The sequence below is a fragment of the Delphinus delphis genome, chromosome 2 (genome assembly GCF_949987515.2).
Source record: "Delphinus delphis chromosome 2, mDelDel1.2, whole genome shotgun sequence".
Lineage (NCBI taxonomy): Eukaryota > Metazoa > Chordata > Mammalia > Artiodactyla > Delphinidae > Delphinus > Delphinus delphis.
The window spans coordinates 121447095-121471691 of NC_082684.1; the positions used below are offsets into that span (position 1 = coordinate 121447095).

General features: G+C 41.4%; 1 protein-coding gene across 1 annotated transcript in view; it reads right to left on the minus strand.

The window, feature by feature from the left end:
• The window catches only part of GABRA5 (gamma-aminobutyric acid type A receptor subunit alpha5), a 104107-nt gene extending 91220 nt beyond the window's left edge, over window positions 1-12887 (minus strand). Inside the window, exons 1-4 of the mRNA XM_060005521.1 lie at window positions 12775-12887; window positions 12271-12461; window positions 10602-10661; window positions 10068-10227 (exon numbers count right to left, since the gene is read on the minus strand). Coding sequence (XP_059861504.1) covers window positions 10068-10227; window positions 10602-10661; window positions 12271-12461; window positions 12775-12791 — 428 coding nt within the window. The 5' untranslated portion in view covers window positions 12792-12887. The remainder of the gene's footprint in view (window positions 1-10067; window positions 10228-10601; window positions 10662-12270; window positions 12462-12774) is intronic.
• Window positions 12888-24597: the final 11710 nt, after the last annotated feature.

Consider the following 24597-nt stretch of genomic DNA (forward strand, 5'->3'; position numbering starts at 1 on the left):
GACTTCAGCTTGCTTTGTTCCATTTGAGCTAGGAAAACAAAATAACACACACAGAGTGGGCTGTGCCTTCGGTGAGCAATTACACACAGTGAGCAAATCCACGAGTCCTCCAGGTGGAAACACAAGATGCCCTCAGCCCTCTAAGGTACAGAAAGCAGGCTCCAGCTTGCATCTTCACTGTTCTGAGTAAAACCAAAGAGCTCTGCCGGCCCTCAGGTAAGCTGTGAGTACACAGCTGCTTCCAGGATAAGCTGAAGGCTCTGATCTCAGGGGGAGCAGATTTTGTGAGCTGAGACTAGATTCGTTATTTCTGAGAATGACCTTAGATAAAGTAGAAATGCTTGAAAAATTTGGTGATTTCCCCTTCAGTATCAGGATTAATGAACTAGGTTCTCTGAAAATACGAACTATTTCCTTATAGTTACTGCCAGTTTTCTACAAACACATTTAGTTTATGAAACAGTTGCAATATTTTCAGATTGATGTTCCAGAAAAGGGATCATAAAGGAAATGTAGACCTAACCACACATGTTAAAACATCCTCATTTTTTATATCTTCCTACTCAGGTACAGGTCTATACAAAAGGCACAAGGACTCGATCCCTAAGCTTGAACTCTGAGCCCCATATTCCAGACTGAAGAAGGAAGGTGGTGGTTGTGACATGGGCAGTGATACGGGTGGAACAAGATGCTCAGGGGGTGGAAGGGCTTCCTAAAATGCTATGAGTGGCCCCTGCCAGGCTTGAGGTCCTGGGTCTTTCAGAGATTTCTGATGAGGTGGAGTGGGGAACAGATAGCCATGAAACGTGGTCCACTAATGGGTTTATTTCACCAGCAGAGTTTTCAGAACAATAAATGTAAATGACTTTAGAAAGGGTCAACTCTAGCAATTGTACAAATTTCCCACCTGTCCCCGTGGTCTTACATCTGGTCTCTTCAAGGCGTTTGATTCTGTGACTTCTGCATTAGCCTCTTCCGGGTTTCTAGGGGTTTCTAGGCCCTAGAGACTCGGCTTTAATTCACCCAGGAGGAATAAGCACTCGTATTTTTATAATGTCCCCAAGTGATCTTCATGTGCAGCCATGGGGGAGAGGTACTGTTCTAAGCCTGTCTAGATTGGAAACAGAAAGGTGAGCCAACTGCCAGAGTGACTCCAAATGACCCCAGAGAGTGTCTCTTCTCTGTCACGTCTTCAGAGAGGCTGTCGGGTTGGGCCCAGTGCTTACCCCAGCAGCTCAGCTCAACATAGGTATTGTGGACATCAGCCATGTGCTTGGTATTGTGGTGAGAACTGGTGGTGTCAATGAGAAAGGTGGCATCCCCAACCTAGGGAACATGACTGCATCTAAAAGAATAGGCCATGTTCCCAGAGAATTTCTGTAGAACATGGTTGGTGCAGGAATCTTTGCAATATGCAGGGCATTCTATGTACCCAAAGGGGAGGGATCAAGCTTTGTATGGGGTCAGAGGAGAGGAAAGCAGACCTAAGCTTTCAAGCATGAAGATCAGGTCTCAAGCTAAAGGAAGGGGTTGTGAGCAGTGGCACTAAAAATTGGGAGATTAGTATTGACATATACACATTATTATATATAAAACAGATAACTAATAAGGACCTACTCTATAGAACAGGGAACTCTACTCAATACTCTGTAATGAACTATATGGGAAAAGAATCTAAAAGAGTGGATATATGTATATTTATAACTGATTCACTTTGTTGTACAGCAGAAACTAACACAACATTGTAAATCAACTATACTCCAATAAAAATTTTAAAAAAGAAAAGAAATACTGATATTTGCAGAGGGTACGTTGAACTCTGGTGAGAAGAGCCACGTGTGTGGCTCAAATCATGGCGTATTCATGTGAAAATCTCCACCTCTAGGATCTAGCCTGAAGGTGGTGGGAAACTCAGAGCATCTTAACAGGGGCATTTTCTTTCCTTGTGGCCCCCGGGCACCTTGGGGATGATGGACTTAGAAGAGGAAAGACTGGAGGCGTAGAGACCCATTGCTCAGGTGATGGCAGGGGGTAGAGGCAGGATGGATGAGGCCATCAGCAGGGTTTCTGACGGGGAGTCGGGGAGGAATGGGGAGGGAGGAGTCTGAATACAGCAGGGCAGGGATCCCAAGAGAACTGTCTCCAAAATCAGTTACGACCACAGGGTGAAACCTGCAGTAGAATCCATGCATTACTCTGAAAGAGGAGTGAGCAAAGAGTTGTACTGGTAGTCAAATCTAAGAGTCTTTTTCTTTTTGAGGAAATTTTACTCCAATGTATCTTTTCTATCAGTATTACAATCTCTACTAGTAATAATAACACTATGAGGTAGAGTCCATCTTTAAAGGTGCTTCATTTTACCAAGTGATGCCTGATGAGGTCTCCTTATTTCAGTAAAGGGTTCAAGTTCAAGTTCAAGTTCAAGCTATGTCATCATTTCTGTGGAAGAAAAATCTTTTGTCTCATACCACAAATGGTGCTATTGATGGCAATGTGTGACACATTTCTTGTGATGTTATCTCTGCTTATGCTGACAGCCATTTTTTGATTTCCATAAAATAGGATAGGTAATTGCATCTGCAGACCAGCTTTAATGTGAACTTACTTTGGGACTGGAACAGAATTGCTTTTAAGCAGCAGCTTATCTGTTTTCTTGAATTGCATTTCTTTCTGCATTTTTTCTTCAGTATTTAATTACTTCTGATAAATGTATCTTCAGTTTATTTGCTTGTTACTTTAAGCTCACTAAATAAGTACCTCTAAATGGCATGGTTTTGTGATGTTTTCTTCAAATTTCCATTGCACGCCACTTTAGCTAATCATGTTAAAAAATATGTAAAATTTTTTTAAAAAAAAGCATGGTGGATATAGCCAGACGTGAAAGTCAACCCCAAGTTTCCAAATAAGAGTTGTTCCCTCTTATGGTGGAAAACATGGATTGACATGTGTGCTTTATGTGGATAAATTCATGGCCATAAAACATTATGCCAGAACTCTTAGATGGTGCTCCTGTCAAAGGTGCCCCTGGTCCTGCCTGTCAGCTCCCTAGACAGTGCTTAAGTCCACCCTACCCCTGTCTGCCACCCTCCATGTAGACGCTCCACTCCTGTCCCCAACCACTGCAGCCTGGTTCAGAATCCTACCACCTGCAAGGTGCAACCCAGGTCCTGGTCTTGCAGGCCACACCTCCTTCATCTGACTCTGCCCACTTCTCTAGACTCAGCCCCTTCCCTCCCCACAGCCACACTGGGTGCCCCACATATATGATTATAAAGCACATGAATCATACTGGTGCTTATCACACACGGGTCTCCCTCCCCCCAACCATTCCTATCAGTAATTACATCAGGTCTTTAAAAAGTCTTTCATTCACCCTATATCCCATCCCAGCTATTGTTCCATCCTTAGCCTCTCTTCTCATCAAAACTCACTGGAGTTTTCTGCTCAAAGGTCTCTGCTGTCTCTCTGACCTTCTCTTGCCCCACTCCACTCGGGCTTTGCCCAACTGCCTCCCAGTGAAAGCCCTCTTCTGGCCGCTCCTCCACACTGCCAAACCCAAAGGTCCAGTCTCAGCCCTCAGCTGACCACATCCCCTTCTTACAACACTTCTCCGCTCAGTTGCAGGACATGACTCTCTTCTTATCTTCACTGGCCTCTTCTCCTCAGTCTTGCTTGCCCACTTCTTACCTTCCTGACCTTAAACCCTGGTGTGTTCCAGGGCTGTCCAGGGACCCTTTTTCAGACACTCAATGTCTGATTGATCTCATTCAATCTAATGGCTTTAAATGTCTCTCTCAAGTTCATGTCTCCATCCCCAACCTCTTTCTCTCTGACTCCGGACCTGTATGTCCAATGGCCTGCCTGGCCACTTTGATATCTACTAAGCATCTCACAGGTCCAAGACTGCACTCATGATTCTCTACAGCCTCTTCTCCTACTGTCCCCACCAGCTCAACAACAGCCAATTGAACCCATCATGTTTTCAGGTCAAGCACTGGGGAGATCATCCCTGACTCCTCTTCTTTCACGTTCACATCAGCCCATCAACAGACCCTGCTGACCGAAATGCCCCTCCCCTGGGTCGTTGCATTTGCCTCTTAACTTCCTCCCTGGTCCCTCCTTTACTAAGCCTGCCCACCTTAGACTTTAGTGTATTCTCCACTCGGCAGCCAGAGTCAGCTTTAACGTTTGTCATTTTACGGTCACATCTCAATGGGCTCATATTTCACTCTTCAACAGCCAACTGCTCGTCCTGATACTACCTAGCGTGGCCTACAAGGTCCTTCATGATCTGACCCTCCCAACTGCTTCTCTGGTCCTGCCTCCCACCAACCTTCCCTTTCCTCACACTGCTTCCTCATCATCCTGTATCTGCTGCTTCTCTCACCTGTCCAATCATCTCCATGAAGGGCACTGCTCACATGCTCACTTTCTTTAGACATCTGCTTGAGCACTTCTCTCCAGCACACTCACCACCTCTTACTCTGATCACTCTTCTCAGCAATCCTTGTGACCCAACTGACAAGTATGTGTTTACTGCACACTAGAAGGAGTCCTCCTGGAAGGCATGCTCTACCCTGCCCACCACAGAGTCTCAGCACCTAGAACACTGTCTGGCACGTAGAAAGGACTCAATAAACACTGATGCAGCCACAGGGCACCATACTGCAGGATGCCCACATGCTGATCCCCAGAACCTGTGACTGTGAATGTGCTCCCTCACATGGCAAGGGAGACTCTGCTGACATGACTTTGCTGTGCCCACCCCATGGGTCTGGTAAACCTCAGGGTCTCCTGGTCATAACACCCAGGATAGCTAGCCTGGACTTAGCACTCCCTTCCTACCTGGCCATGTTTCAGCATTTAGCACTCATTCAGCAATTTATCCTTCTCATCAACCCTGTGACATAGGATCCATTATTAACTCCACCTGGAGATTAGGAAACTGAGTTGCAGGCAGGCTTAGTAATTCTGCTGCCACACAGAGAAGCTTCACTGTCCTCTGTCAAAATGACACCTACATCCCTGAAATAGGAACCAAATTGATTATAGAGTGATGGCCCAATTTTATCTGTTGTTGTTAAAACTGAAAATGAACTTGTCCTGGGTTTCATTTATGTTTAGGTTTGCCTTTTGACCTTGAAATAAATTGTTAAATAAATACAAATAAAACAGAATTTTCAATGAACTGCTAAAGCCAGTTTCATAGTATATCTTAATTTTCCTATAATATGGTTCCCTCTCTATAACATTATATTTCATAGTACATATTTTGTATTTGATTTTATTCAGGCTACGATAAACCAACTATCTTTAGAGCAGTGTTATCTGAGTTCTAGGTTAGGACATTTCAAAGTATAGATTTTCCCCCATTCTATCCCTTTTCGTTGCACCTTAAATATCCAGACATTCTGGAAAAGGTCCTGCATGGAGGGTGCTAGCCCAGGCCCTGAGCCTAGAGATGGATCCTGACTTTTCTACTTTCCAATGATGAAACTTAGACATGTTTCTCTGTGTTCTATCACCTGAGCTCTTTTCACCTAAAAAGTGAGGGTTTTGTGAAAATTAAACAGTACATTTTTTTGAAAATGCATTCTGGAAATGAAGGAGAAATACTCATGTAAACACTGATAATTATTTTTCCTGCCACCATAGTTCTATGATAAGATTTTTCTACTTTTGATTCTAATATTTTCCTTTGAAATTTCACACCAATTAAATATGCATGTTATGCAATTGCACCTTTATAAAAATCCAAAAGCCCACATTCTCCTTCTCCCCTTGAACCAAGCCAGTGACTCTTCTTGGAGCTAATGGCCAGACAGGGCTGGCTGGGTCGACTCTGGCTGACTGTCCTTCTAAGCTTTGTCTTAGCTCACTGCCTGTTGGCATGATAAACCTGCTAAGAGTTTCTTCTACAAAGTGTGTAATTTGGAAGTATTTTCTTTTGGTGCCTTAAAAAATATTGGGCATTACTCTGTAGCAGGATCTTAGTCACCTAAAATGTTTACTATATGTGAGATCTCTGGCCATCTCTGCAGCCTCCACTTAGACGCCCCCTCACCTGTGTGTGTCCTAACTGCTTCACAGCACTTCTCTGTGTTTTTACAATTGTTACAATGACTTTTTTCCTGGGTCTTGTGAACCAGCAGCTACAGGCAAGAAGAACTTGCCATCTGGGGATTCACAAGAGAGAACTTGCCATTTAAAAAGACATTGTGAGTACTTAAATGACTCAGAGAGAGTATACTTTCTGCTCTAGTTAAAAGAAGAGAACTGTCCTTGAGAACGTGTATGAAAAAGCCCTCTTCATGAAACCAAAGGTCCTGGTTAGCACACCTGCGTAGACAGATAAAGAAGAACCTTATCTGTTCCTGTTCTTAAGCTACTTCTACAAGAATCTGCCTATAATTGCCAATTATAAAATACTGTTTTCCAAAGTCTATTTGAATTGTAGTTCCCATGTGATAAAATTCTAATGCATTTTTAATTTTCCAATAGATAAACCTCTAAAAAATATTTAATACTATTAAATGAATGGAATCAGATTTTACCTTATTGAGTTGATAATTCTCAAATTTATCTTACAATTATCACTGGTCAATGAAGTCTGATAAACTGTGATTTTTCAAATGATGATAAACTAATTCCAGATTAAATTTAATATTATGTATTTTGACATTACATTGATTCAGACATTGTTATTATTTCTGTGCTAGTTTTTTATTTACCATGTACATTTGATTACTGGTCTCATTAAAATAATTATAATGCCTCAAATTAAACCATGTCTCTAAACGTGACATTGCATAAGGCTGACAGTCAAATAGGCCTCTGTTCTGTTATACACTTGACTCATGCTCTGTTATATAACTTAAAACTAACAGAAGAATTACAAAGGCTACTGAAAATGAGCTACTGGTGGCTCTGATCAAATTTAGAAAATAAAAGGAAGAAGAAGGAGAAGAAATGAGACTCATATATTTTCAAAACAATTTCACATTATCTTATATAATCACAGTAAAATACATTTTACATATCACATTTATAAATTTCCTGATTGCCAAATCCACATGCTTTTCACAAATACTGGGTATAACTTTGTACTGCACAAAAGCACACGTGTACTTGCCTCTTTCCTTCTGCTCCCTGACTGGTTTCCTGTCACCCTCCTAACCCTCCACAAGTTGTCTGGTTTCCTTTATGTATTTACAGGCATCAGCATTTCTCTTGTCCCACAATGTTCAAATTAAGGCCTTACATGCTTCCCCGTTCACCTTTCTTTAGAACCAAATCACATAAACTCTTTCTTTGTGGGAAATAACAGAGCTTACCCAAACACTTTTTTCCTGTAATTTCAGAACAGAAAACTCTCTCTACTCCAATGCAGAGAATACCTTTCAAAATTACGTCTCCTTCCTCTATAGATCAGTCTGACTTAGACCTTCCCTGCAAACCACGTGAAATCAAGAGGGGACCACCAGGCAGGTTCACTCTGAGGAGGGCTGAGGACGGAACTCCAGCATGACCGGCTTGGCGAACTTCCCCAGTTAGCCATCCTTTACTCTTGCCTTCCCGACCATAAGACAGGGCTAATGATGCTTAGCTCATAAGGCTCCTCCTAGGGTTTATCTAAAACAGACAACATAACAAATAGGCACTCCATATTGCGATAGCTGTTATTTTGTCAAGGTTTTAAGCCAAATAAGTGTTCTGAAACTTTCTTTGCAATTTGACAAAATTATTCTTAAGTTCATTTATAGTAATAAGCAAGTGAAAGGAGCCTTGTATAAGAAGGGAAATAAATAGGGACTTGTGCCCCCAGATGTCAAGATGTCTTCTGTTGAAAACCACACCCTGCTGGGCTTCCTGCTTTGCTGCAGATCCTGGTCCTCAGAAGCAACTGGACATGTAGGACCAAGAGCTAAAAGTACTCAGGGGAGCTGACGTAAAATCCCACTTACAGGAAGATCTTCCAATAGAAATGATCTCAAATACTTAAAACAATTGTAAGCCAAATATGTTCACTGCAGGAAAATGCAATAACAGCACAATCGGAAACAATGTAAACACCCCAAATTAGGGAAGTAGCCTATGATGAATCATTTATGCACTGTAATAATATTCATCCATTTTAAATCATACATTTCAAAGAGTTTGTAGTAACAAAGTATTGGCATGAAGAAAGCACAAAAACACAAAACTGAAGGCACAGCATGATCCCAACTGTATAAAGCTAGGCATAGAAGCAAGGGGAAGAAAACACACCAAAATATGAAGAATGATTGTTTCTGTGTGGTGGAATTAAGGATGTTTTTCTTTTTCACATACTATTCTGTGTCTCACGCATTTTCTGCAGTCAGTAGGTATCGTTTTGGGATGGACTATTGACCTTATATCTAACAGATTCAAAACTTCTCCAACAGCTAATTCTCTAGGGAGATTGAGGGGTATTCTACCACTTGCTCTGTATTAGCTTCCAGAAACTAACAGATATATCTCTGTTTTGAAGATGACCTCAGAAAGTCATCAAATTAAATAAGAAATAAAGTATAGCTGCTTCTAATGGCTAAACTCGGTATGCACATTCCTTCATATTTCAGACTTTCATCCACCATAGTATAATACCTTCGTGACTACAGAATGCAGATTCACAAAAATATATCTGACCAAAATCTTAGGAAAAAATACATGTTCTCAATCCTAGCCTATTTCTTACCTCTGAAATACTGCTAAATATATGCGGTATATATAGTAAGCAAATTAACTACCTAATGTATTAACTTGGAAATTTAAATATTGTGTATGATTTCACTTCTAAACACACTTCTCATGCAGATATATGTAGGAACATCATGGTTAAATCCTATAAGGTTTAGCAGCAGGGAGAGCCCTTGGAAAGGAAGACATTCACTGAACAGATAAGGAAACCAAAGGCACGTAGGGAAATAACCACTCAAGACAAGCAGCAAGGCAAGAATAACAACTAATGCTCTTTCCCAAGGGAATACCCTGAGTGGCTAAGAGGCATGTCCTACAGGCATGGTTAATGTGCACATTCCTCACGGTGCTGAGGGCTGGACTAGTCCCTGACGGACCTGGTACACAGCCCCACTGCCGTCATGTACCAGCCACACACCTGGGGATGGTCACAAGCCTCTCTCTCTCTCTCTGTTTCCTCCTCTGTACACACCTGGGAATGTCAAAAGAACAGAAAATGTCCAGAGGACAAAGAGAGAAGGTCATGGACTTGGAAGGGTCCTCCTTCCTGCCAACTAGTAGGGATCTGTTGCAGATTCACTGTGCCCTGAAGATCCCTCCATGTTTCACACAAGTGCAACCTCCACAGCTGATTTTCACAGAAGGGGTGCTTGGCGACTTTTGTCCTAAAATTTAACTTCTTAATTATACTCCACCAACTTCAAGTGACAATCCTTTTGATCAGCCAGAACAATTTGGGGAAGAAGAGGAAAGAAACTGATAACGCCAAATGCCTGGGTGTCCTGCAGATCTTCAGGCACATGAAGTTTCTGGTATCTGCCTCTGCATTCAGATGGCCACAGTTCAAGGCCTATGGCTCAAGCCAGGACCACTGCAAGTCCTTGTCAGTGCCACCTAGTGTGGACCTGGATTTAAAGGCAAATTCCTTTGCATAATGGCACCAAGGAGGGCAATCAGAATGCTGATCATTGCCTTGTCTAACAAGAAATAAATGTCCTTTATGCAGGTCAACTTCTGAATCGTGCTTTAACCTGAGTGGGAGGAAACACAGCCGACTCTGAAACCATCTTCTTCCACTTTTGAAAACATAATCTGCCTCTTTTCTCTGACTCACTTCAGAAACCCCACACTTGGAATAAAGGAATAAAGTGTCTTTATTCCAAGTGCCTTGCTCAGGAATAAAGTGTGGGGTAGGGCAAGGACTCTTTTATTTATTTACAACAAGTTCAAGGGTGTGGGACTGCAAAGGTGGCCAGCGAGGGTTTGCTAATATACTGCTCAGCAAAGTTTCTGAAAGGCACTTGTGCCCCGAAAATCGTAAAATCAAAGCATAGATGATAACTTACCCAAAGTGACTGGCTAAGTTCATGGAAATACAAAACAGAAGGAGGTTTTTGATCATGATAAAGCTAGAGAACATTCCATTGTCCATTCCCAATAAGAATAATAGCTGAAGCAGATGAATTTGGAAGAATAACTGTTCCTTTCTCAACCTTGATCTTGAAGCTGAAAGGGGGAAAAATATATAAACATGAATGTTTCTGTGACGCAGTTCCTGGAATCAAATCACACTGCTAACACACACAGTTCAGAAAGAAAGGAGCCTGGCTGTGCTTGTGCAGCACGGCTCCACATCAGGAGTTATCTGTGTTCACTGGTCTTTTTATTGGGGCATAAAAGGAAATTACAGTAGGCTTAATTTTCACTTTTACTCAAGGTGCAGAATCATTCCCCTAATTAATTTTTTCCCATGCCTCAAATACTTTGTTTTATTTTTACCATGTTATCAAATGACCCATTAGTCCTATTATTAGATTCAATGCCTGAAGTTATCTAACTGTATTTTGCATCTGTCAAATCCACAAGTGGAATACTTTTACCTTTCTGAAATATTTGCCACGCGTTCAAAGTCAGCAAGCTACTCCTTGTTCTGCAAGGTGCTGAGAGAAAGTATGTGAAAAGAGGGGGGGAAAGGCACATTTAAGAAACAGGTCTTCTACAAGATCAAGATAATATAAGAACTGCTTATAAGGGAGGGTTGCCACTTTCTCAGCAATCTGTCCCCATGACTGAAGAACTTAATAATCACTGCATTTGGGAAAGTCTCTTGGCTCTGGGCTCTGTGCTGGGCCCTAATTAATGCATTTGAAATCCAAGCAGGCACAATCCCTGGGCTCTGCAACTAACCTTAGCGAAGGCATATACTTCTCAATATGCGCATAACGCAAATAGATGCACATCCTATAGGAGCACTGCATGTTCAAAAGAAACATTTTCCCGAGGCGACCCCAGGCCAACTCCGGAAAAGGGAAACACACAACAGGTACTTCCACCTCAGAATCCAAGGCCCTCGAGTGGAGAAAGGCAGGGCGGGGGTCTCCTGGGCGCGTCCTGGGGCTTGTCGCCAAACCCGGGCCAGAGTCCCGGCGGCGAGCAGGCGGCGCTGCATGCGGGAAACCGGGGCGGCGCCTCCTGCTGCCCTCAGTCCAGAGCCGGGACCCCCAAAGAGAGGCTGCGCTCCCACGGTCCCGGGACCGCCGCGGGGGCTCGCGGGAGCTGGTGGGCGCGGGGGCGGCACTGCGGAGGCTAAGCCTCCGCCGGCTTGGTGCCCGCGGCTCGGCAGGGTCGGCCTCCTGCCCGGTCCGCAGCGGCGCGCCCAGCGCCAAACGCTCGCCGACCCTCCCCGGCTAGCTTCTGGCCCCAGCAGACCTGCCCGGCTCCTGCCCCGGGTCCGAGCGGAGCGTCCTGCCGGGCGGCGCTTTCTTTCTCGGAGAGGAGCGCGCGGTGCAGTGCTGGCTTGGTGTCCCCCGTCCCGAGCAGCCCGCGCGACCCGCCCGCGCCCCCCGCCGCCGAGCCGGCGCCCACCCTGCAGGAAGCTCCTGGACGCTGCGCGCCTCGAAGGCCTGGGGCCGACGGGGCCCTCCGGATGGGCGATCTCGCCCGTCGGCTCCAGTGACGGCGGCGGATGCCCCACGCCCCAATTCCTACCGGCGAGCCCGTGGGCACTGAACCCTGGTGCCCCGTCCCGTGGGGCTGCGCCGCTCTGGACCCCCCTGACCTCCCGCGCTGTCTATGCCTCCGCAGTCGCCGGGGGAAAGTTTGCGCTCCCGGCCGCCCGTGGCTCCCCGCCTGTCTCCACCTGCCTTCCCAAGCCAGGCAGTCCCGAGGATAGGGGTGCGGACCGAGCCGGGGCCGCCCGTCCTCTCGACCTCGCCCGCAGCTTCTTAGCCCACTTCCCCGGTCCCGCGCGCCCGGGCTTACCCTGCGCGCCGGCCCGGGAAGGCAAGCCGTCGGCGAGGATGCATCCTCCTCCTCCTCCGCCTGCTCTCAACCGGCTGGCAAGAGCGGAAGGCCAGTGCGGCGTCACCGCCCCATGCCGCCAGCGCGAACTTCCCCAGTCCTCCCGGGCCGAAAGGCTCCGGTGCCCCCCGCGCTCCCGCCGCCGCCCTGCGGCTCCGCTCCGCGACCGAGGCCGCGCTCTGCCCTGCTGCAGAGATTCCGCCCCTCCACCCCCCCGCGTCCCCAGTGCACTCGCGCGCTCGCTCTCACCTCGCCCGAGCGCCACATGTCGTCTCCGGCTTTGGGGAACGTTCCTCTGCAGAGGCGCTCCGGTAGAGGCCGCCAGACTCTCACCAAATGCGCCCTCGCCTCGGGCCGGCTCAGCGGAGGGGGAGGGCTCCGGGCCCGCGGCTGGGCCAGGTTTGGGATAGGCCATATTTCCGATGAAGTTTCTTGGTAGCCTGCGGGAGAATATCGATGCCTCTTGTAATAAGCACCGGTCCCTCTTTTCAGAGCTGAGATGGAAAGGGCGTGTCAGCAGGCAGCCGCCGGAGGCCGTTTCTCTGAGAGCTTTCCTGTTTCAGGGCCAGCCCTGAGCACCTTACTGGCCTGGCCTCAGTCTTCCCGCAGTTCTCCACGCAGGCCTCTGTGTCCGCATCTGCTCCTCGCTTTAGAAAGAAGCTAGCTTGTGAGGCTACTTTTTAAAATCTGTAATTCATCGCTACGGGAAGGAAAGTCAGAGTAAAATTGGATTAATTAGAATTAAACACTTACCTAATTGCAGTATACATTTGGGCGTTTTAGGAAGTTCCCTTTCTGAACAAGAAGCCGCCTTGTCAGTAGCAAGGGACCCTGGGGTCTGCAGACCTGAGAACGGGTCTGGGGCGTGGACACTGGTGCAGGGCACTGCCTCCTGCACCCACGCACATGTGAGATTTCATTATTGGGATCGTGTCTGTCTCTGCCGCAGTGTGCCCACTCCAAGAGGTGAGGCTGGCACTAATGACGCCTGGGCGGAATAGGGGTGCAAAAGCAAGCACAGTCCTGGTTTTAAGATGGCAGCATCTGGTTTTCTCAGGAGGCGGCTGCCTCTTGGCTATGAGAACACCCAGGGGGAGATGTTCAAGATTTAAAGTAAAACCAGCAAGAACGTGATGGGCAGTGTACTATTATTTCCACACCTTTTGTGACACTGAGTTGTTTACAATCATTTTTAACAGAATAATTGTGAGAAAGGCAAATTTCTAACTCTCCCCCAGAAAATATCTTTAATCTTTCAGTGTGTGAAGTCACTCTGTTCTTCAGTTATGTTTAATGCCATGTATTCCAAATCTAAGCTAACTGCCGGCACTTTTGCACTTTCCAAAACTCTAAGATTTTCCAAAAATAACAACTTGTAAATATATTTAAGGAACAGGACATAAAAATACATAAATGTTGCAAATATAAGGAAGTGTTATTCTGAGAATACCGTTAGTCACAGTATTAAATAACTCAGATTCTAGTGGTTCTTTATGAAATATAAATTAGGTAAGATGCTCATTTGAAAGGCTTTTCTGATTCTAAAATGAATAAATTGAACACAGGCATTTCTTTATTTTATAATTTCTCAAAAGTCATACACTAAGATAAAGTTCATTGACAGTCAAAATCATTAAATTAAAAACAATCAGAATCAATACAATTTACCCTACTAAGTGTTAGAATTCTAGGTTTGGAGATACCAGTGACAGCTACTCTTTTCCCAGGATAAGGCAAATCAAAGAGTTCAAATAATTAGTGAATCTAAAGCTTTAGAGATTACCAAAGTCATTCAGTAATTTTTGTAAAAATGTAGATAAACCAGGGATTATTTTGGATTAGTAAGAATTACAGATACTAATTTTTAACAATATTATTTTAATCAATGAAATCAACTATAGGAGAATTTATGTTCTTTTGATGAATTATTTTTTAAATTTCCATGTTTTTCCTATTAGTTTAATTTCAGTACATATTATTGAACATACGGAACTATGTTTACTAAGAGCTAATCTTTAAAATTGTATTTAAGCATGTGGCTTAAATATTTACCTTCTCCCTGAGATGAAATGGTAACCCAGTCTCTCCATATTTATGAACATATAACAGCCTTAGGTCAGATGGACCTGAAAGGATAGTGAAATAATAAGGCATATCATAACCTTATAGAAATTCACATTTTAGAAGACTATATATTACCATTTCATAATGTTTGTTTTAATATGGAATTCAATGTTTGCCCTGAAAAATAATGGTCTATCACCTGAATTCCCATTTGTTCCTTTAGCATTTCCCCTGTATTGAATGACAGAAAGCAAAGTAGTTATAGTTCTGGAAAGCAGTAGAGGGCACCACAGTTCCACATAACCTTAGGGTTGGACCAGTCTCCATAATAGTTTCCAGTGTGAGAGCCTAAAATAGCTGAACTTGGGGAAGCTGGGAGATGGGTGAACACTTTCTACCCCATCCAGAGCAGAGACAGCACAGGGAGGCTGTGTTTGTCGGGGTAGGTGGAGTAGAGATGGCTAAACGAGAAAACAGTGTCTCCATGAAGAAGAAGAGCTTGGTGAGAAGTTGAATGGAGGGTTTTCTAAGCTGAGAGTCCACCTGTGTAAACTAACGCATGTTCATGGAACTGTATGTAATTTTTTGTTTAGGAAAATTCAAGTACAGGGTAAAGATAGCAACAGGTAAGATGAGACAGGTGCCAGAAGACAAGAAATGTGGCACCAAGCAGTTAACTTCCTCTGCAGGCAAGGAGTCATTGAATAGTTTTGTTGGTAGGGGAAATACATGTTCCAGAACAGATTCCCCGTAGCAGCTGTATACAGAAAAAGTGTTGGGAAGAGGCAAACCTAGGCTAAAAGCATGAATGAATATTGCAGGACCAGCCTTTGGTGGATGGGAGTTTAATAAATGTTTGAGTCTTTTCATTAATGAAATCATAACTTCATTGATTCACATGTACTCAAAGTGGATTTATTAGTGCTTTGACAGAACAGAAACAAGGGGGTCTTCGTTGTTAAGGAAACAGAAATGTCAGTTCTGACTGGAAGAAGAAGCAAGATTCCTAGGAAAAGGTGGCAGTTGATTTGGACTCTGAAAAAGAATTTGTACAGAAGATATCAGAAAAGGTAAAAGAAAGAGCAGGAACAAAGGTAGGAAAGTACAGGGCACATTAAGTGATAAAAGCTCAATTCACAGAAGCACCCACTAATTTTGGAGTCACCTGGAGAGGCAGGAGGCAACTGCAGCTCACTCTAGGGACATAGACACTGGTGGCAGCTATTTTGGGGAGCTGCTCAACCATGTGGACACTGATGCAGCCAAGTGCCCTTTGGAAGCCTCCCTTTAGCTTTTTACCCTTGGGACACTGCCCTGCCCCCACCCACCAGCCTGTAGGCACCAGTACTGGTACGCCTCAGGCCCAGCAACTAGCTGGGTGGGGATACAGCCCCACCCACCAATTACAGGCTGTCTTAACATCCACTAAGCCCCCAGCCATTCCTGGACATGACCTTGTCCAACAGAAGGCCCAGGATACTGCTCCACACACCAGTGTGTAGGCACCAGAACTGGGACCCCCAGGGCTCTACAGCCAGAAACCTTGGGACCTAGCTTCACCTACCAGGCGGCAAGCACTAGCCACAGAGCCCCCTGGGCCCCACCCACCCACTAGCAGGCAGAAAGCAGTTCTGAAATCACCAGAACCCTACCCCTGGCTTGTCAGAGCCTAGTAATACACCAGGAAGCTGACGCCAACCCCAGAGCTCGTTGGGCCCCAGTCCTGCCAACCAGCAGGCCAACACAGGCCAACACCTTGGACCCCTCAATCAGCCACCCCAGGATCTGGCTACTCTTACCAGAGAGCTGACACAAGCTTTGGGACAATGCATACCCCACAGCTGGCCCCACCCACAAGAAGCCTAATGCCAGCTCTGGAACCCCTGGGCCCTGAAGTCAGAGACCCCAGTACTATGTTCTGTCTGCCAGTGAGCTGGCATAGCCCCAGGACCCAGCTTCACACACTGGTCGGTGGACACCAACCCCAGGATCTCCTGGACCCTGAACCTACATACCAGTGGTTGGACACCAGCCCCAAGACCACTGCAGCCCTGCCCCTGTCTTGTCAGGACACAGCCAACACATCAGCAGGCTTTTAACAGCCCCGGGACCCACTGGGCCATAGCCCCACTCACCATCAGTTCAGCACCAGCTTTGGGGCACCCCAGAACCCACAGCCAGCCATGTCAAGAACTGGCCACACCCACCAGCAGGATGAGACTAGATCCAGGAACCCCAGCCCTGCAACCACCCACCCCAGAACCTGGCTCTGCCCACAACTGAGCCAGCACCAGCCCCAGGACTCCCCAGGTTTCCACAGACAGCCACCCCATGACCCAGCCTCACCAACCAGCAGCTGGCAGCCTCTGCACAAGGCAGGGCCTGGCAACCAACTGGACGTAGGGCCAGCCATGCTTACCAAACTGCCCACAGGTGTCAGCCTGCCACAACAGAAGGACCCACACAACCCTCATAGGGGACAACCCTAGAACATATAACACTGGTAATCAGAGGGGAGTGTGTTGCTGGGATGCATAGTTATGTCTCCTACAAAAAACCACTTATCAAAGGTCAGGAAACATAACCAACCTACCAGAGACATAAAAATAAAAACATCAAATTAGGCAAAATGAGGCAACAGAGGAATATGTTTCAAATGAAGGAATAAGATAAAACCCTAGAACTAAGTGAAGTGGAGAGAGGCAGTCTACCTAATGAAATGTTCAAGGTAATGATTATAAAGATGACCAAAGAGCTTAGAGAAGAATGGATGAACAGAGTGAGAAAGTGTAAATCACTGAAACTGAACAGAAAAAAGAAAAAAAAAAAAGAAATGAGGACAGTTTAAGAGACTTCTGAGAAAACATGAAGTATACTAATATTCACATTATAGGGGTCCCAGAAGAAGAGAGAAAGAGGCAGAGAACATATATGAAGGCATAACATCTGAAAGCTTCCCTAACTTCGGAAAAGAAAGACACATCCAAGTCCAGGAAAGGTAGAGTCCCAAACAGGATCAACCCAAAGAGGAAAACACTAAGACACATTGTAATTCAAATGGCAAAAATGAAAGATAAAGAGAGAATATTAAAAGTAGCAAGGGAAAAGCAACAGGTTACATACAAGGGAACTCCCATAAGGCTATCAGCTGGCTTTTCAGCAGAAACTCTGCAGGCCAGAAGAAATAGCACGACCTATTTCAAATGATGAAAGGGAAAAACCTACAACCAAGAATACTCTACTTGGCAAGTCTTTCATTCAGATTTAATGGAAAAATCAAAAGTTTTACAAAGAAGCAAAAACTAAAAGAGTTCCACACCATCAATCCAACTTCACAAGAAACGTTAAAGAGACTTCTCTAAGCAAAAAAAAGTCACAACTAAAAAGATGAAAGTTACAAAAGGAAAAAGTTCATCAGTAAAGGCAAATATACAGTAAAGGTAGTAAATCAGCCATGTACAAAACTAATAGGAAGGTTAAGAGACGAAAGTAGTAAAATCAGCTATATTTGCATAAGTAGTTAAGGGATACACAAAATAAAAGAGTGTAAAATATAAAGTCAAAAACTAATTCTTGGGGGCTAGAAAGTAAAAAACCGAGGTTGTTAAAAAGTCTTTGAAATTAAGAAATCAGCAATTTTAAATAGTCATATATATATATATATATATATATATATATATATATACCTCAAAGGTAAGCACAGACCAAAAACCCATAATAGATACACACAAAAAACCAGAAAGGAATCCAAACACAGCACTAAAGATAGCCATCAAATTACAAGGGAAAAGAATATAAGAATAAGAAAGGAACAAAAAAGAACTAAAAAAACCCCAAAACCCAAACAATTAACAAAATGGCAATAAATACACACTTTCAGTGTAAATGGACTAAATGATCCAATCAAAAGACATAGGGTGTCTGAATGGACACAAAAACAAGATCATTATATCAGCTGCCTACAAAAGACTCACTTCAGATCTAAAGACACACCCAGACTGAAAGTGAGGGGATGGAAAAGAGTATCCCATGCAAATGGAGATCAAAAAAAGGCAGGGTAGCACTATTTCTATCAGACAAAATAAACCTTAAAGCAAAGACAGTAAAAAGAGACAAGTAGGACACTACATAATGATCAAAGAATCAATCCAAGAAGAAGATATAACAATTGTAAATATATAAGCACCTAAATAGTAGCACCTAAATACATACAGCAAATATTAACAGACATAAAGGGAAAAATTGACAGTAACACAATAATAGTGGGGGACTTTTACACCTCACTCCATCAATGGACACATCATCCAGACATAAAATCAGTAAGAAAACACTATGGCTTTAAATAACACATCAGAGCAAATGGACTTAGTAGATACACAGAGAGCATTCTATTCCCAAATAGCAGAGCACACATAGTTTTCAAGTGCACATGGAATATTCTCCAGGATAGATCACATGCTAGGCCACAAAACAAGCCTTGGCAAATTTTAAAAAATTAAAATCATATCAAGCAGCTTTTCTGATCACAATGCTATGAGACTAGAAAAGAACCACAAGAAAGAAAACTGGAAAAAAACACAAATGCATGGAGGCTAAATAATATGCTACTGAATAACCAATAGATCAAAGAAAACATTTTAAAATACCCAGAGAAAAATGAAAAGGAAAACACAGCAATCCAACATCTATGGACACAGCAAAAGCAGTTCTAAGAGGGAAGGTTATAGTGATACAACCTTACCTCAGGAAATAAGAAAAATCTCAAACAACCTAACCTTACACCTAAAGGAATTAGAAAAAGAGCAAACAAAATCCAAAGTTGATAGAAGGAAAGAAATCATAAAGATCAGGGCAGAAATAAATGAAATAGAGACTTAAAAACATAGAAAGACCAATGAAACTAAAGCTGGTTCTTTCAAAAGATAAAATCAATAAACCTTTAGGCATACTAATCAAGTATAAAAGAGACATGGCCCAAATCAATAAATTCAGAAATAAAAAAGGAGAAGTTACAACCAACACAACTGAAATAAAAGAATCATAAGAGATTACCACAAACAACTATACACCAATAAAATTGACAACCTAGAAGAAATAGGCAAATACCTGACTGAAGACTGAATCAGGAAGAAATAGAAAGTATGAACAGACCAATTACTGGTAATGAAATTGAATCAGTAATTAAAAACTCCTAATTAAAAACAAACCTAAGTCCAGGACCAGATGGCTTCACAGCTGAATTCTACCAAGCAAGGAAGAGTTAACACCTATCCTTCTCAAACCATTCCAAAAAACTGCAGATGAAGGAACACTTCCAAACTCATTCTATGAGACCAGCAACTCTCTGATATAAACCAGACAAAAATATCACAAAAAAAGAAAATTACAGGCCTCTATCACTAATGAACATAGATTCCAAATGCTCAACAAAATATTAGCAATCCAAATCCAACAATATATTAAAAAGATTATACACCATGATGATGTGGGATTTATCCTAGAGATGTAAGGATTTTTCAATATCTGCAAATCCATCAGTGTGATTCACCACATTAGCAAATTAAAGAATAAAAATCTTATGATCACCTCAATAGATGCAGAAAAAGTTTTGACAAAATTCAACATCCAATTATTTATTCATGTTTTACAAATTATTTTTTAATTGAAGTATAGTTGATTTACAATGTTGTGTTAATTTCTGCTGTACAGCAAAGTGATTCAGCTATACATATATATACATTATTTTTTATACTCTTTTCCATTATGATTTATCATAGGATATTGAATATAATTCCCTGTGCTATACAGTAAGACCTTGTAATTTATCCATCCTATATATAAGATTTTGCATCTGCTAACCCCAAGCTCCCAATCCATCCCTCCCCCACTCCCCATCCCCTTGGCAACCATAAGTCTGTTCTTTATGTCTGTGAGTATTTTCTGTTTCATGGATAAGTTCATGTCATATTTTAGATTCCAAATATGTGATATTATATATTTGTCTTTTTCCAACTTACTTCACTTAGTGTGATAATCTCTAAGTCCATCCATTTTGCTGCAAATGGCATTATTTCATTCTTTTAATGACTGAGTAGTATTCAGTGTGTGTGTGTGTGTGTGTATGTGTGTATATATATATATATATATATATATATATATACACTGCATCTTCTTTATCTGTCAGTGGACAGGTTGTTTCCGTGTCTTGGCTATTGTGAATAGTGCTGCTATGAACATAAGGGTGTATGTATCTTTTTGAATTATAGTTTTGTCTGGATATATGCCCAGGAGTGGGATTGCTGTATCATATGGCAACTCTATTTTTAGTTTTCTGAGGAGCCTCCATACTGTTTTCTGTAGTGGTTGCACCAACTTACATTCCCACCAATAGTGTAGGAGGATTCCTTTTTGTCCACACCCTCTCCAGCATTTGTTATTTGTAGGTTTTTTAATGATGGCCATTCCTACCAGTGTGAGGTGGTACCTCACTGTTGTTTGATTTGCATTTCTCTAATAATTAGTGATGTTGGTATCTTTTCATGCCTGTTGGTCTTCTGTATCAACATCCATTTATGATAAAAAAAAACTCTCAACGTAGTGGGTATAGAGGGAACATACCTCAACAAAATAAAGACCATATAATGTAGGTCCCCAGCTAGCATGATACTTAACAGTGAAAAGCTGAAAGTATTTCCTCTAAGATCAGGAACAAGACAAGGATGCCCACTCTCACCATTTTTATTCAACATAGTACTGGAAGTCCTAGGTCTTAGGTACAGCAATCATACAAGAAAAAGGAATTAAAGGGATCCAGATTGGAAAGGAAGAAGTAAAACTGTCACTGTTTGCACATGGCATGATACCATACATAGAAAATCCTCATGATGCCACCAAAAAACTATTAGAGTTCATCAATGAACTGGATAAAGTTGCAGGATATGAAATTAATATGCAGAATTTTCATATCAGCATTATTTACAATAGCCAAGATATGGAAACAACCTAAATACCCATCAAGAGATGAATGGATAGAGAAGATGTGGATTATATGTACAGTAGAATATTACTCAGCCATAAAAAAGAAGGAAATTTCACCATTTGCAACAACATGGATGGACCTGGAGGGTATTATGCTTAGTGAAATAAATCAGACAGAGAAAGTCAAATACTGTATGTTATCTCTTATATGTGGAATCCAAAAAATAAAACAAAAGAATGAATGTAACAAAACAGAAACAGACATATAGAGAATGAATTAGTGATTATCAGTGGGGGAGGGAAGAAGGAGGGGCATGATAGGGGATTAAGAGGTACAAACTACTATGTATAAAATAAATAAGCTACAAGAATATATTGTACAGCATGGGGAATATAGCTAATACTTTATAATAACTTTTAATGGAGTAATAATCTATAAAAATTTTGAATCACTATGTTGTATACCTGAGAGTAATATAATATTGTAAATGAACTATACCTCAATTTTAAAATACAGGGCACTGGATATGTGTTCAATTTGACATTCATATTGAAAGAAACTTGCTCCCAACTTCACACCACTCAAAAATCAATTCCACATGAATCGTACATGAAAAGGCTCAAAGAAAAAGACTGATAGATTAAACTATATTAAAATTTAGAACTTTTGTTTTTCAAAAACCAAAGAGTGGGAAAAATATTTGCAAAAGTTCTAACTATCAAAGACCTTATGTTAAAAAAATATAAAATATCTTAAAAATCAATAGGAAAAAATCAGCAACAGTTTTAAACAGGTGTTTCACCATAGATGGAACCCAAATGGGCAGTAAAGTTTTGATAAGATTCTTTGTGGTACTTGTCATCAGGGAAATAAACATGAAACCACCATGAGAGACCACTCTATAGCCTTAGAATGGCTTAAATTGAAAAGACTGGCAATTTCAAACATTGCTAAGGATGTGAATCAATTGGAACTTTATATATTTATTGGAGTGTAAGTTAATGTAACTGCTTTGGGAAACTGCTTGATGTTAACTACTAAAATTGAAGATGTATATACTCTATGACCCAATACTTTCGATACTAGGTACATACTCAGTAAAAATGGGTGCACTTGTGCCCCAAAAGACAGGTACAAGTATATTCCTAAGAGCATTATTCATAATAGACAAAATCTGGTGACAAATATCCATCCATAATAGGTCAAATATATAAATTATGGTATATTCATACCATCAAATACCATGCAGTAATGAAAAGTAATGAATGATCCCTCCATGTAACAGCATGCAAAAATCTCCTAAACAAATAAATGCCAGGCACAAAACTGTATTTATTGTGTGATGCCATTTTTAAAAAAGTTCAAAAACAGGCAAGAGTAACACACAATTTTAGAAGTGACCATAGTGGCTTATTCCTAGAAATAAAATGCATATTTTGTGAATTCGTCATGTTGCATAATAAATTAAGGTAGCATTTCTATTATACCTAGTCTGAAAAAGTCATTTAGAATGAGGCAGTAGGGAGAGCACTCAATTTGCAGAGAAAAATTTAGGTTTTAGTATAGACTTTTCTTCCATAATTAACCTCAGAAACTTGAACACATTACTTACTTTCTCTATATTTTCACTACCTTCTCTGTAAAAATGAAAGGCATACCTGTTCTACAGTTTGCTACAGGATCAAATGCAATGTTATATGACACATATAAAGCAAAATATAAATGTGAAGACATTACTATGAAACTCAGAGCACTCATTCATATTCATAGACCATTTTATCTTAGATTATTTAGTGATTTTCATAGCTAAAACTTTGGGGTTTTAGTATTCAAAATGATGAAATATATTTGACTGATATAGAATATGGGTCATCAAGAGTGTCTTCTGTTCATGCATAATTTTGCATGTTGTCCAATCACCAAAAAGTCACAGTCATGTTAGGCAAGGGAAGAGCAGCCCCAGCATGGACCCTCTTTGAAGGGCTCTGAACATCTGGGTTCTTCTGCTGTAACCCTAAAGACTTGCTCTCATGTGTCCAACATGTCACAATTCTATCACCATCCATGGGCTACACCACTTATGCTAATTTAAGTTAGGGAAAAGGAAGGAAAAAAAACCTATATTTTTATTTTTCACAGAAACCAACATTTTATTTGGAGTTATTCTGAGTTGTAAAATGTCAATTCTGTCAAAGAATCATCCAGGAGTTAGTAGTAATATTTTGAATCTGACTGGAGCTCATTCTCCACCTGTATATAGTATAACTACAATTCTGAACCCTCAATATAAATGTCACAAAAATGACTAAATGGGTTATAAAATATTTATCTTATGAATGAAAATACATATTTTATTTAATGACTACTTCTGTAAAATTTATACTACTTCCTGTCTGATAAATATTTAAATAAATATAAACAAAGGTTTAAATAAATATATTTATTTGATAAATATTTAAATAAAATAAATATTTAAATAAATTTTTTAAAAATGGGAGAAATTTGTAAATTCCCAAACACCTTATAGATATTCAAGAAATACTAAAAATAGGAGAAAATAAAGGACTTGGGAAAGTTTTGATCAGATCCAAAGCAGCAGCTTGGTTTTCTATGTGTGTTTTTAGTATATATTTGCAAACTTCTTTCTCAGAAGTTTGCATCTTTTAAAATGTGAATAAAAGATGCCTGTATTGATCTGTTTATGTTACTCATCTATTTAAAGGAGAAGCATTCTTGGCTTTCAAATACGCATTTGTTGGAATTGGACAAACACGTAGAATAAGGTCAATTAAGAATTGTGATGAAAGTGATGCACAGTATATAGATGAAATCTTACTTCTGGAGTAAAGAAGATCAATATTAAATGAGAATTTGGAGCCTACCTCAATATTTTTGGTGGAACAGAGAAGGTATAAAAATAAATAAATGCAACAAAGGCATAAAGCCAACAATGAAATAAAGCACCCATGAACTTTATATAGTTTCTCACTGGAAACATGTTTAAGTGGTCAGAATAAGGCAGGAGTCTCTAAGTAAAACTTCTTATAGATCACCCTACTGTATTATTTTATTATATCTCTTTATGGAAGTAGGCTGGTGCTGGATCTCAAAGTCTACTAAGAAGGGGTATTTGTAAATGCTTCCATTCCTCCCAAAATTCTACATAAGCCCACTGATGTAAAGCTAAATTTAAAAAATAATGTTATTTGTAATATTTGTAAACTCTTAATTTTTCAAACACTACACATATGTGGGCAACGGCTCGTTCCTTGGCAGGCACAAGAGGACAAGATTCACATGACAAAGAGTGGTTGCATCCATGTTCTAACTCATGGCTCTTTTTGCTTGGAGAGTCTATTCTTTGATGTTCCTTCAAAAAAACAGCCATTTGTTTACTTCTTATTGGAAATAATTATACATATCTATAATCATGTAGAAGTCATGAAGTACTCTGCTAGAAATTGTAGTGATTTCCGCAAAATTGTGAATGTGTTTTAGTAACAAGTGTTTTAATTGTGCATTTGCTGGTCAGT